General features: G+C 42.8%; 1 protein-coding gene across 1 annotated transcript; it reads left to right on the top strand.

The window, feature by feature from the left end:
- Window positions 1–2,370: 2,370 nt before the first annotated feature.
- On the top strand, window positions 2,371–3,087 carry LOC119301639 (zinc finger protein 2-like). Its single transcript, XM_037578636.1, has one exon. The coding sequence runs from the start codon at window positions 2,579–2,581 to the stop codon at window positions 2,951–2,953; it is 375 nt and encodes a 124-aa protein (XP_037434533.1). The 5' UTR covers window positions 2,371–2,578; the 3' UTR covers window positions 2,954–3,087.
- The last annotated feature ends 10,095 nt before the right edge of the window (window positions 3,088–13,182 follow it).

A 13,182-nucleotide genomic window follows, 5' to 3' on the forward strand; every position in this document is an offset into this window, starting at 1 on the left:
CGATAGAGATACTGCCATCGACCGCCAACATCGCCGTGACACTCGCTAGAACAAGAGGTAGAATTCCATAATCCCACAATCCATGCCAACCCATAGCTTTTTTTAACCTACCAACCCATATGGTGCGATGAAGGTTTGAGAGGGAAGAGAGATGATATTTTATGTTTAATTTGCCATGGAACAATTTCCCATCAATGATAACAATTTCCATGCTTCTCCAAAGCAACAATTCCACAATGAGGTATTATGAATAATGGCAAGTAATATTTGGATATAGTTGATGGACACAAGATTCCTACAACCATTTCTTTACAATTCGAGGAATATCTTGTGCCATTACATTGGTATGGTGAATTCGCATGTGTATAGTTTCTTCTTGTGCCACCTAAACTCCGCTGGCTCTTTCTTGGGGACTGCTGGCTTATATTGACTCCGTGATACCCCCTCATACTTATCCACTATGTTCCTCAAGGCAGAAGCATTGCTACCAATGTTCTTAATCCTAGACTGATGGATGCTATGTTTTTGCCTCCAAAGAGAGGCAAACTGCACCATCGACTCCGTCAATCCCTTCTCTAACAACGCCATCATGCCCTTCCCGGCCATGTGTGAGTAATCCACTTTAGACACATGTGTTGGATGAGATACATTATGTAATATATATTGGACTGATGGGGGGATGACCTGAAGTGTCATGATTGTTCAAGAATTGATTTTGCTATGAGTTTGTTGTGCCCAATGCTTATTACTAGGACCCAAGTAATACAATTTTAGACCTGCACTATTTATGTCTCTATGATATTATTGTTAATGGTTATACTCGCAAGTCATATGAACCTACTATAGTTTGGAACTGGAGGCCCCGGCGGTGACAGTTTGGGATATCAATGGGAGTAGCTATAGTTTGAGAATTATATGTATTCACTATTTGTAATGCGTTGTTCCGATCGATCCCAAAGGCCATCTTAGTTCTTAGTTGCCCTTAGTTTCTGAAGAGGACTGCAAAAAAAAGCAAGTTATGAGAAATAAGCATGTGTGAATTGAGCGCAACTCATATGATTAGATTCCTTGTGGTAGAACCATCCCTAGGGTTCAAGTCCTAAACTTGACACTGGTGCTTGTATTTCCTGGATTTGGTTATTTCGAGCATTCCAGCAATATTCGTCCAGTGGGAGGAGACGTCTCCATTAACTACGAAGGCACCTATGGTGACTTCGTCAATCTTAAGATGTTATGCTGGCTTAGTATCTCGGAGGTGCTGACAGGTGTAGGGTTTGTGTGTGTGCCTTTATAGAGGTGAGTGTATGTACGTGTATGTGAGCATATATGTTTGTATTGTGTTAAAGAAAAGAAATAAGCACGTCAGGCATGCCTACAATAATTCAAGAACATGAGCTAATGATTTTATTCTAGTTGATTGTTGTGTTACATATTTGGTACCATCCATACAACGACCCAATATCCACCCCTATGCTTACGTTTCACACTATTGTTTGCTCTCTTTAAATTACTTGTACTTCCCAACTGCGGGTTCTTTTTTTTGCTTATATTACTTTGATGCTACATACACCACTCCATTCACCATATTATCATTGTTACTAATAATTTCTTTGAGCAAGTACTCTTTTCAGGTGTGGTTGAATTGACAATTCAATTGCCAAAGTTTACACGTATTCTCTCGCTTCCATCATGTCGAATAGAAATTAGGGTTGAAATACTGTCCAACAAAAGTTGTTGTGCTCCCCTATATTTTGTGGGCTATCACATACTACCATATACAGTGAGAAGGTGATTTGTACTCCTTCGGGTCCAAAAAAGGAATCCTTGATCTCTTTATCATAATGGCGCATGCATCCCAAATATGAAGAGTAGTGTCTCAGTCTTACAAGTGTATCCAGCATCCAAGAAAAAAGAAATAAAAACAGAGTGAGCCTCATCTCTCAACGGTTAGACGAGCAACCGCGAGAATCAGAAACAAACACTCAAAGCTTTATAATTCTTAAGTAAACATATCTCCTTTTCTTTAGCCATTTTTTTGCGATATTCTAACTATTTGATTGATGAGTGGCTGTACAATTCTCACGTGAAAATATTGCGGATACTTGAGAAATGAGCAAGCTCCGGGGCATACGGTGACGGTCAGACCAGTGGTTGAACAATTCTTTCTTTGGCGTAGGTCCACAGCTTTCGGTCCAAGATCCAGCGGACAGCAGCACCCCAATCTGCTGGCAAGCAATCCTATTCGTCTACTGGCTGATCCATCGGTACATGAAATCTCTTGTCCTTTTCATCGTTTTTCTCTTTCTCACCCTGACAGATCCTGCACAGTACGTGTGCTCCTTAGAACAAGCGTACAATATATACTACCCTCGTACACCTACTTCCTCTCCTCCTCTCTACTCCCTTCTAGGGTTGTGCTGTACCGCTTAAATCATTTGGGTGGGAAATTGGGGGCACCGCCGTACGCATCAATTCTCCTAGACAACTAGAATACACAAGCTAGCTAGCTAGTTCGCACCTGCTGAGACCCCCGTTCGCACCACCTTTGAGCCTTTTCCGCCGGCCGGCCGTTCGCCATATGGAGTCCAACGGCGGCGAGGGAGAGGGCGACATCGACCTCAACCTCTCCCTGCATCGGGCGTCGTCGCCGGAGCCGCTGGGCTACTTCACCTGCACCTACTGCAACAAGAAGTTCTACTCCTCCCAAGCGCTGGGCGGCCACCAGAACGCCCACAAGTTCGAGCGCAGCGTCGCCAAACGCACGCGGGAGCTGGCCGCCGCGCGCCGCCACGGCCACGTGGGCCAGGTCGGCGCCGGCGAGGAGGCCAGCAGGAGAGGGAAGGACCCGACCAGCAATGCCGCCGGGAGCTCCTCGCACAGGAGGGCGTCTCCGCCGGAGGCAGCCCGCCGGGACCTCATCGCCGAGGAGATCGATCTGTCTCTCAAGCTCTGAATTACTGGATCGAGGTTCTTGTCACTGCAAACTTATGGTCTATTCGCCTTATTACTGGGTTCTTGTGATTTCTTACTCATTTTATGTCTAGAATGAAAGTATGAAACCTCGCATAGAGCTTCTTCTCCCTTTCCTTTTGCTGTCTTTTTTTACCGGGTCATAATTTACTATATCAGTACTACTACTCATAAGGCATAAGCAAGGCAAAGACATACTATGGTGATATGCACTGCTCCAGAATGGCCGCATACGATATGTTACAAAGTTACTGCCCAAGTTACAAGGATGAAAACAGCATATAACTAAGCGAGACATGGACACATGCAGTACTAGCCATGCAGCGAAGCAGCTGCAGGCGTAGCATCATAGCCAACAGATAGCTAAGCCTCATCAATAATTCTTGTAAAGCAAATCTGTGGGTTATTCTCTGTAGGTGTGTGGTCCAGTTGGCCTTCCAATAGGATAGGATCCCCCTGTCGCTGCTGCTCCTTGTTCTGTACCGTGCATAAAACACGTGACTTATTACCTTCCTCTGTCGTTATTGGGATAGTGATACCAACTGAATAACTGTAATAATTTGGAGTGATAGGGAGGTTGCAACAGGTGGTTGTGCTGGCGATGCAGAAGAGAAAAGCTTGTGGAAAAGGAAAAAGCAGCAGGAATAAAATCCCAATAAATTATTTCTTGGACACAGAATCCCAATAAATTCTTCCCTATGCCTTTTTTTGCAAAGCCAATTCTTCTCTATGTAGATGTTCACATCGAAACATCCATCTCTTGTTTTTTCAAAAAGGAGGTTTACCCGGCCTTCGCATCATGCGGTGCACACATCCATAACCTTCACCTCTTGTGGTTGTGAATAAATACAAATAATAATCAAATGATGTATTGTATTGTGCACTACAGGAAAATCACATGCTACCGAGTATTAACGTGTAAGCCGAGTGTTAAAACACGGGTTCTCGGCTTAAATCAACCTAAGCCGAGTAGTGACCGGATAATACACAACAAAAAATTGGTACTCGGCTTCCATACGAGTAAGCCGAGTGTGTGCACAAAACGCTCTCTGTGCATGACCGATACTCGGTATATAGGAGGAAAGGCACTCGGCTTACAGCCATTGTCTGGCAAAGGTTTCTGCCACGTGGCCATCACGGCAGCTGCAGAAGTCTCCGTGACGGTGCTATATATAAGCCGAGTACCCAATAAACGGCACTCGGCTTACACATGCGCTACTTTTTTAAACCTATTTTTTAGTGCAAACAATGATTTCTAATCCTACACAGTTGCATTTATATTTAGTTATTGCATTTATTTCTTTCCGCAATTACCCATTCTATATACTCTAGTTTTCATCGCCCTTCCGATCCACTACTTTCGTGATTTCTCTCTAATTAATTATCAATATTTTGCAACTTCGAATTTGTAAGGTATTGTCCTATACTCTTCACACCCCTTAGCGTACCCATATTAGGATCACATGCAAAATGATTAGTTGTTTTGACTCTTAACACGATTTGATGAAAGGACACTGGGCTTCCGTATGTTTGTGTTATGTTTCGGCCTTCACTTGCAGAAGGTGCATGATGTCATGTTCAAACAACCAATGACACCGAATACTTTGCCTGCTGCCCTGCTGATGGATTAATTGCAGAAGCTGAACTTAAAAGGGTGCACACTATAAAGAAAACACTTGATACATGTGTAGATAATAATTTGTTGGATTTCTCCATGAGAATACGTAACATGACTCTTACCCCAAAATGGTTACCAAATATCCTACCCTGACCTGCATAATGGTATCCTTCTCTTGCGAGGACCTCTAGGGCCAGATTTGCGCCTCCCGCTGCTCTCTGAATCAATCACACAACATTTCACTCAACTAGTTGAGAAGAATAGACACTGCTGTTTTCAGATATCGCGGTATGTGCTCCGTTGGTTCCAAAGTCAGAACGTGCCGCGAGGCCAGCTGGACACATGGCATAGCCATATACTCGGCTTATAGAGACGCCACGTGGCACCACCATTAGGTGGCGCCGGCCCTGATCCCGCATTTTTTGCCAAGAGCCACTGGTTTATACTCGGCTAACACATAAGCCAAGTACCCGTGAAGGACACTCGGCTTACATTGCCCAAGCCGATACACATTAAGCCAAGTACTGTAAGGCGAGTGCAACACTCGCCTTAAACTTTGCAGAGATTAAAATGCTCTTTGCCGAGTATACTTCATACCCGGCTTCATTTATTTTTCCAATAGTGGTGTATTAGTTTGGTTTAAACCATTTTGCCACTTCTTTCTTTGCTTACTATGTTTTCAATAAAAAATACTGAACATATATATATATATATATATATATATATATATATATATATATATATACGCAATTTATAGCACATTTATTTCACTATATAATATCGGATAGTCCAGAGGTCAACCAAATGAAAACTTATTTTGCGTTAGTGGATTCGTTTTCGGCCGTCAGATGCAAAACTAACGGCCAGATGGCCTTCCTCAACCTTATGCCTTCTCATTCTTCCTCTCAAATTTGCTCCAGCGCCAGCCTCGCCTCGCCGCCCTTCCCTTACTGCCGCTCGCAGTCGTTCTTATGCCGCCCCTCGGACACCCTATTAAATTGGCGAAGCACCAGATTTTTCCAGTGAGCCCTGCACCTTCTATCCCAAACCATCGAGTTTCTTACTCACCTCCGCCGGCCGGCAATGACTCGTTCTTGGCCGAGGCCTTGCTCGCGTCCTTAGGCCTCGCTCACTTGCCCCAGCATCGCCGTCGGCGACCTAGGTGCTCTGTGTGGCTGGTGCTTCCTTCCCAAAAGTATCGACTAACCCAAATTTCAAATTCAAGCGATCGACGACCAGCTAAATCAATACAATATACCTTCATAGGCACTAAAGAGTACACGCTCTCCATGACTTATATTCTCTCAGCTTGAACATAAGCGCTATGGAGACAAGCTCAAAACAATCAGACTTCATGGACGGTTCTTTTGGGGCTTATAGGTGGCTGCCACCTACGTAACATATTCTGGCAACCCAACCTAAAATTTTATTCTAATAGGCTTCTAGAATAAAATTTTAGGAGCTGTCAGAATAAGCTGAGTAGGGGGAAGCTTATTTTGACAGCCACACATAAACCCCAAAAGAACTAGCTGCTACCAGGCTTCTAGAGAATGGTGTAATTATTAGCATATCACCGCCTCTCGACAGATCTTTAATGACTACAATGATCCAGGAGAGTTGTCATGTTGTTGTCAATAGTCTTTCTGTAATGGCTACATCATCCTTCTGTTCCCCATTAATTGATTATCCTAAAATATCAATTGACGAAAATATGTACCCATGCTTGTTTATTTAGAGCTTTTATTTTAGTTAAGTGATAGTATACTTGATATTATTTTACACAGTGCACTCTTTGTATTGCATGCTAATCAGTCTTAATCTTACTGAATTAGGATAACAACAAATATATAACTCATGCTTCATATTTTTCTTAAAAGATGTCATATTAAGCGCGATAAAAAAGTTTTTGAATACATTTGTGGGTTCTTATACACCATTATTGTCACACACTTCATTACTTTTATTATTTAAAAAAAGTAAACTGAGAGCTATCTTACATTTGTTTCTTTTTCAATTAATTTTAGTTGTTTTCAAGCACATATTTATACATTTGTTTCAACTGGCAGAAAGGCCCGTGCGTTGCAACGCGATAATACAATCACAGTCTCAAATCAAGTTTCCAATATTCACACGTGCATTCTAACATGCTCACAATGGATCGATGTTGGAGTTGATCCTTGATGCGTGTATTTTTTTTTTGAGAACATCCTCGACGCATATATGAGAAGGAAAAGAAAAATTCAGTATCATGATGGATGAAACTGGAGGGCCCTATGACGTACGAATAATTCGGAGACACGCTCATTTTTTTCACTTTTACGAGTGACGAGGTTGGTAATTTACTTCAACTTTAGAGGGAAATTTGGATGACAGATGAAAATTTCAGAGAAACAATTAATGAAGAGTTCTTTTTTCACTTACGGGTGGTGGGGGTAATTTACTCTAACTTTAGGGGTAGTTTCAATGACTGGCGAGAAAATCAAAGAAACAATTAACAAATTGTTCTTTTTCTCACTTACACAGGTGGTATGATGGTTAATTTATTCCAATTTTATGAACAACTTAGGATAGATGAATGGACAAAAAATCAGAGAAATGCATTGTTCTTTAATATTATGTATAAATATAGACATATGCACTTTTCGCAGCAAGGCGCAAGGCATCATCTAGTATGACTAGAAGGCCGAGCACACCACACGCAGCATGGTGGCACAAGATTATGTCTCGTTAATCTTAGTTCTAACCCATAGCTACAATTTTGTGTCGCTATATTAGAGAGATGGCTTCTAGAAAGTGGGCAATTGGTTGGCGCATTCTAGTATCGGATAATGAACGTATTACTTACGACATCACGGTAAACCTATTAACACCCTTGTGGCACACGGCTGGCCTGACTAACCACAAACGTGTGCAATAAGGGTATCTTCAATGCTCATCCTCAAAACCTCCGAACGTGGTTTATCATCCAACATGATTCTGTATCGGTTCACGGATCGGTTCGAACGCATTTTCCCCGCAAATCGAAAACAAAGTGAGGGGAAGGGGTGCACGCATTCGGACCGTTGCCACCCCCGCTCCTGACTACCCTGGCCCACCAAAACCTCTTCTCCCTCGCCCGTGTGCGTTCGCTCCCGTCGCCAGCTGTTTGCATTCACCCCATCATAGAGCGGCCGCTCCGCATTGAAGCCGACCCAGAGCAGATGCGACTTCTGACTGGCGCCAGCATTGAAGCGGCGGGCCGGCCGAGAGCGCCACCGCATTGCGTTCCCGGTGTCCATGCCTGTTCAATGCCAGAGATGTGTTTACTGGACGGGACGGATATGTATGATACCCGTTCAATGCCTGTCCGTCTGTATGATGCCATTAAGCAGGCTCGGCGGCAAAGGAACCAACTCCGGGGCCGCGCATTGACACACTCATACACTTGGCCTCATTGGAATTTGCTATTTAAAGGTGGCCACACCCGGCTAAACTCCACACCACATCCTCCTCCCTTGCACCACATCCACCATGACTGCGAGCGGGAACGCTGTGTAGGAGAGCCTATCAACGGATATGAAGCACGAGGTCGCCGCCCTTGCGGCCAGGCAGAGCCGCCGTGCGAGGTGGACCGAGGCCGGCATGCTGGCCGGCTCCCTCGAGGCCTCCGACGATGACCCCATAATGGAGACGGGGTCCACCGACGACACCGCGCCGAAGCCCGCGGCGGTGCATGTCGACCTGATCATGTGACAGTGTCCTGGATTAGTGGGTGCTCACCACGTCGGCCTGCCATTCATGGGCCGGGCCGAGGATCCACCGACAACTAAAGAATGAGCCATGTAACCATGGTCCCCGGTGTGTTCAAGATGGAATCGTTCGAAGACTTGGTGCATACTCCAAGTTATATTTGAATGGTCGGCATGTTTATCCCTAGATGTACCCGACATACTTGCAACCCTAGATATCCTTGGTGCCTACATAAGCCGAGGGGTTTAGTCTGTAGAGGCAAGTTAGAACTCATTAATATGATCTCGAGGTAGATCATCTTGTACTTTGTACCCCACCACAATCAATACAAAGAGAGCATGACGTAGGATTTTATCTTTTCGAGAGGGCCCAGACTTGGTAACATTGTGTCTTTCTCTACTTCTTGTTACCATATAGCCAAGACCACCAGTTCGGGACCCCCTACCCAAGATCCGCCGGTTTTAGCACCGACATTGGTGGCCCATGCAGGTCCCGCTGTGTGGTAGCAAAGGCTCGATGGCTCATCTTTGGATCAATGACAACATTGGCTTTGGGAAGACCTTTATCCTCGGCAGCTCTTTGCCTTCGACAACATCATGCTTCACGCCAACTCGACCAATCACCTCGGCCAGGTCAAGGACCTCTCCCCAGGCCAAACCATCAGGTTTGGGAATCTCAAGTATGTCGTGGACTCCCATGGCGAACTTACCTTTTCGGGTTGGGTGTCATACCGGCCCGAAGACCTTACCAACACCGTCGTATTAGCACCAGATTCGATCTTAGAGTAGGACTGCGGTACAATTTGCATCACAGATATGGCTTTGAGCTCGGATCTGAACACTATGCTGCCGAATCAAGTGTTAGACCCGACTAGTGAATGTTCCGAGGCCACGTCATCTGGTACCTCGGGTAAACTTTAGTTGAGCCCCGCCTACTGTCAAGATATGGGTGAGGTCGACCTCACACTCTTGAACGAGATGTTAGATCAGATTCAGAGCCTTGGAGTCCCGGATGATCAAACCTTGGTCTACGATCGGATCGGAGACAAACCCGGAGGAGCTGAAATTTGCGTCCCACCCTCCACCCACCTAATCGCTACATCCAAGAATTTAACCAATGTATTGGAGTATGCCTTGGAGGAGGCAGTCGACATGGATGAAGATGCCGACTACACGTCATACACTACATTGCCCTTAGCCACCTTCGATGCCGGCAAGTGGGCGGCCACCTCCACCTATGATGTCTATGTGGTGGATACCCCCAAGGACGATGAAGGAGGCAAAGAACCCCCCAAATGCCGATGTAGAGGATGCAGCAACAAAAACACAAGCAACAATGACACTATCAACAGTGCCACCGAGAATGGGGACACCACCGGCAATGGCACTACTTGACCAGTACGCCGGTGATAATGCTGATGCTAGAAATATCAACGACACCATATTCAACAGGGACGACAATGATCACGAGGATGGCGACTACTATCCGAAGTCTTAGGAAGATAGAATCCTTAGACCCGACGAATTTGACATCCCCGAGGAACCCCTTGAGGCCCCTGGACTTCAAGCCTTCCGCCGATGATTTGTAAAAGTTTCAGATCAAAAGGACGTTCTAGCGAATTATAGTAGTTCCTACACTAAGAGCAAAAGTTTGTGTTTTTGCACAAAATCAATTCAACTATCATCCAAATCATCCCAAAGGCTTTACTTGGCACATTATTGAAACAAAATCTATAAACATGATTACTACAATAGCTTAACCATGTGAACACACAGAAACAGTAGGTATAAGTATTGGGTTGTCTCCCAACAAAATCACTTTTCTTTAATGCCTATTTAGCTAGGCATGATGATTTTAATGATGCTCACATAAGAATAGTAATTGCAACATGCAAGAGAGCATCAAGAATCATGTGGCAAGCACACTTAAGCCTACACACTTCCTATGCATAGGAATTTTATGAGCAAACAATTTATTGGAGGAAGAATCAACTAGCATAGGAAGGGAAAACAAGCATGACTTCATAGCTTTCAACATAGAGAGAGGGAACATGATATTATTGAGATATGTAAAAGCATATGTTCCTCGCTCAATATAATTTTCAATAGCATCATGAATGAATTCAACAATATAACTATCACATAAAGCATTTTTTTCATGATCCACAATCATAAATTTTTTATTACTCTCCAATTAAGCAAATTTCTTCTCATTCATAATAGTGCGAGAAAACTCAACAAAATAGCTATCATGTGATACTTGATTGGCATAGTCCAATTGAAAATTAAAATCATGATGACTAGTTTCACGGTTATCATTATTCTTTATATCATAAGTGTCATCACAATAATCATCATAGATATCAACTTTGTTGTCATAATCAATTGAAATTGCTTCCAAAATTGTGGAATCATCATTAAATAAAGTTGTGACCTCTCCAAATCCACTTTCATAATTACTACAATAAGATTCAACACCCTCCAAAATAGTGGGATCATTATTACCTAGAGTTGACACTCTTCCAAACCCACTTTCATCTCTGTAATCATCATAACTAGGAGGCATGCAATCATCATAATAGATTTGCTCATCAAAAGTAGGGGGACTAAAAAGATCATCTTCATCAAACATAGCATCCCCGAGCTTATGGCTTTGCATATCATTAGCATCATGGATATTCAAACAATTCTTACTAATATCATTGCAATCATGCTTGTCATTCAAAGATTTTTTGCCAAACATTTTATTGAATTCTTCTTCTAACACTTTGGCACAATTTTTTGATCCATATCATTTCAAGAAAGACATTATAAAGATAATCAAATTGACACAAGTTCATTTCCATATATTTTTTGGAATTTTCTTTTATAAAACCACACTAGTGAATAAACAAAAAACTAAAATATCTAATTGCAAGATATAAATATATATCTTCAAGCACTCACCTCCCCAGTAATGGCGCCAGAAATAAGCTTGATGTCTACTATGCAACTTTTCTTCTTGTAGACTTTCTTGGGCCTCTGATGTCTACTGTGCAACCTTTCTTCTTGTAGACTCGTCTTGGGCCTCCAATCGCAGAATTTTGTAGGACAGTAGCACTTTTTCCTCAAGTGGATGACATAAGGTTTATCAATCCGTGGGAGGCGTAGGATGAAGATGGTCTCTCTAAAATAACCCTACAACCAAATAACAAAGGGTCTCTTGTGTCCCCAACACACCCAATACAATGGCAAATTGTATAGGTGCACTATTTTGGCGAAGAGATGGTGATAAAAGTGTAGTATGGATGGTAGAAATATATTTTATAACCTGAATAAATAAAAACATCAAGGTAACAAGTAGTAAAAGTGAGCAAAAACGGTATTGCAATGCTTGAAAATAAGGCCTAAGGTTCATACTTTCACTAGTGCAAAATCTCTAAACAATGATAACATAATTGGATCATATAACACTCCCTCAACGTGCAACAAAGAATCACCCCAAAGTTTCTATCAGAGAATGTAGAACGAAAACGTGCATCAACCCCATGCATAGATTACACCAATAGCACCTCGGGAATCCACGAGTTGAGTGCCAAAACATACATCAAGTGAATCAATATAATACCCCATTGTCACCATGGGTATCCATATGAAAGACATACATCAAGTGTTCTCAAATCCAGTATTCAATCCAACATAACGAAACCTCAAAGAGCAAGACTCAATTCACTACAAGAAGGTAGAGAGGGAAGAACACCATAAGATACAAACATATTGACAAAGCTCGCGGTACATCAAGATCGTGCCAAATCAATAACACAAGAGAGATCAAACACATAGATACTAGTACATACCCTCAGCCCTGAGGGTGAACTACTCCCTCCTCATCATGTGGCCGCCGGGATGATGAAGATGGCCTCTGGTGATGATTTCCTCCTCTGGGAGGGTGCCGGAATGGGGCTCTGATTGGTTTTTCATGGCTACAGAGGCTTGTGGCGGAGAAACTTCTCATCTAGGGTACTTTTCGGGTTTTTTAGTATTTATAGGAATTTTTGGCGTCGGTCTCACGTCTAGGGCGTGCACAGGGGCCCATAAGCTCGGGAGGCATGCCCTAGGGGGTGGGTGTGCCTCCAGGCTTGTGGCCTCCTTGTCCACTTCCTGGCCCATCTTCGGTGCTTCGGGGGTCTCTTTTGGTCCATAAAAAATCACAACAAGTTTTCAGCCCATTCTGAGAACTTTTATTTTTGCACAAAAAATGAAACCATGGTAGTTCTGCTGAAAGCAACGTCAGTCCAGGTTAGTTCTAATCAAATCATACGAGAACCATATAAAATTGTTGTAAACATGGCATGAATACTTCATAATATAGATACGTTGAAGACGTATCAGCACCCCCAAGCTTAATTCCTGCTTGTCCTCGGGTAGGTAAATGATAAAAATAATAATTTATGAAGTGTGAATGCTAGCATAGTGCATAAATTTGATCAATGATAGTTCCAAACACTTCTTGTAGCATCATTATATATCATAAACAGTAGCTCATCTCATAAAACTTCTCATGATCAAGTAACAAGCTATTCACATGTTAAAGCATATATCATAAACTTTGTTGAAAACTAACAAACTATGTTCTCAATCATCAAACAATTGCAATTCATCATATTTTCAGGAAGGGTCTATGTAAGAGCTTTGATTTAGCAAATTCCACATACTCAACTATCATATAGTCTTCGATGATTGCTAAAACTCAAAGCATATTTTTAGAAAAAATAGCATCCATCGAACACAGAGAAAGATAGGGGCTTAATGTTTCGCCTCCCAACTTATTTATCATATAGATAATTGTCAACAATAATAATTCATGATCAAATATATTTGGATGGC

The sequence above is a fragment of the Triticum dicoccoides genome, chromosome 5A (genome assembly GCF_002162155.2).
Source record: "Triticum dicoccoides isolate Atlit2015 ecotype Zavitan chromosome 5A, WEW_v2.0, whole genome shotgun sequence".
In the NCBI taxonomy this organism is placed as follows: domain Eukaryota; kingdom Viridiplantae; phylum Streptophyta; class Magnoliopsida; order Poales; family Poaceae; genus Triticum; species Triticum dicoccoides.

Bases quoted from the DNA above. Each gene is read 5' to 3' on its own strand.
- LOC119301639 (XM_037578636.1), top strand. From the start codon at position 2,579: ATGGAGTCCAACGGCGGCGAGGGAGAGGGCGACATCGACCTCAACCTC.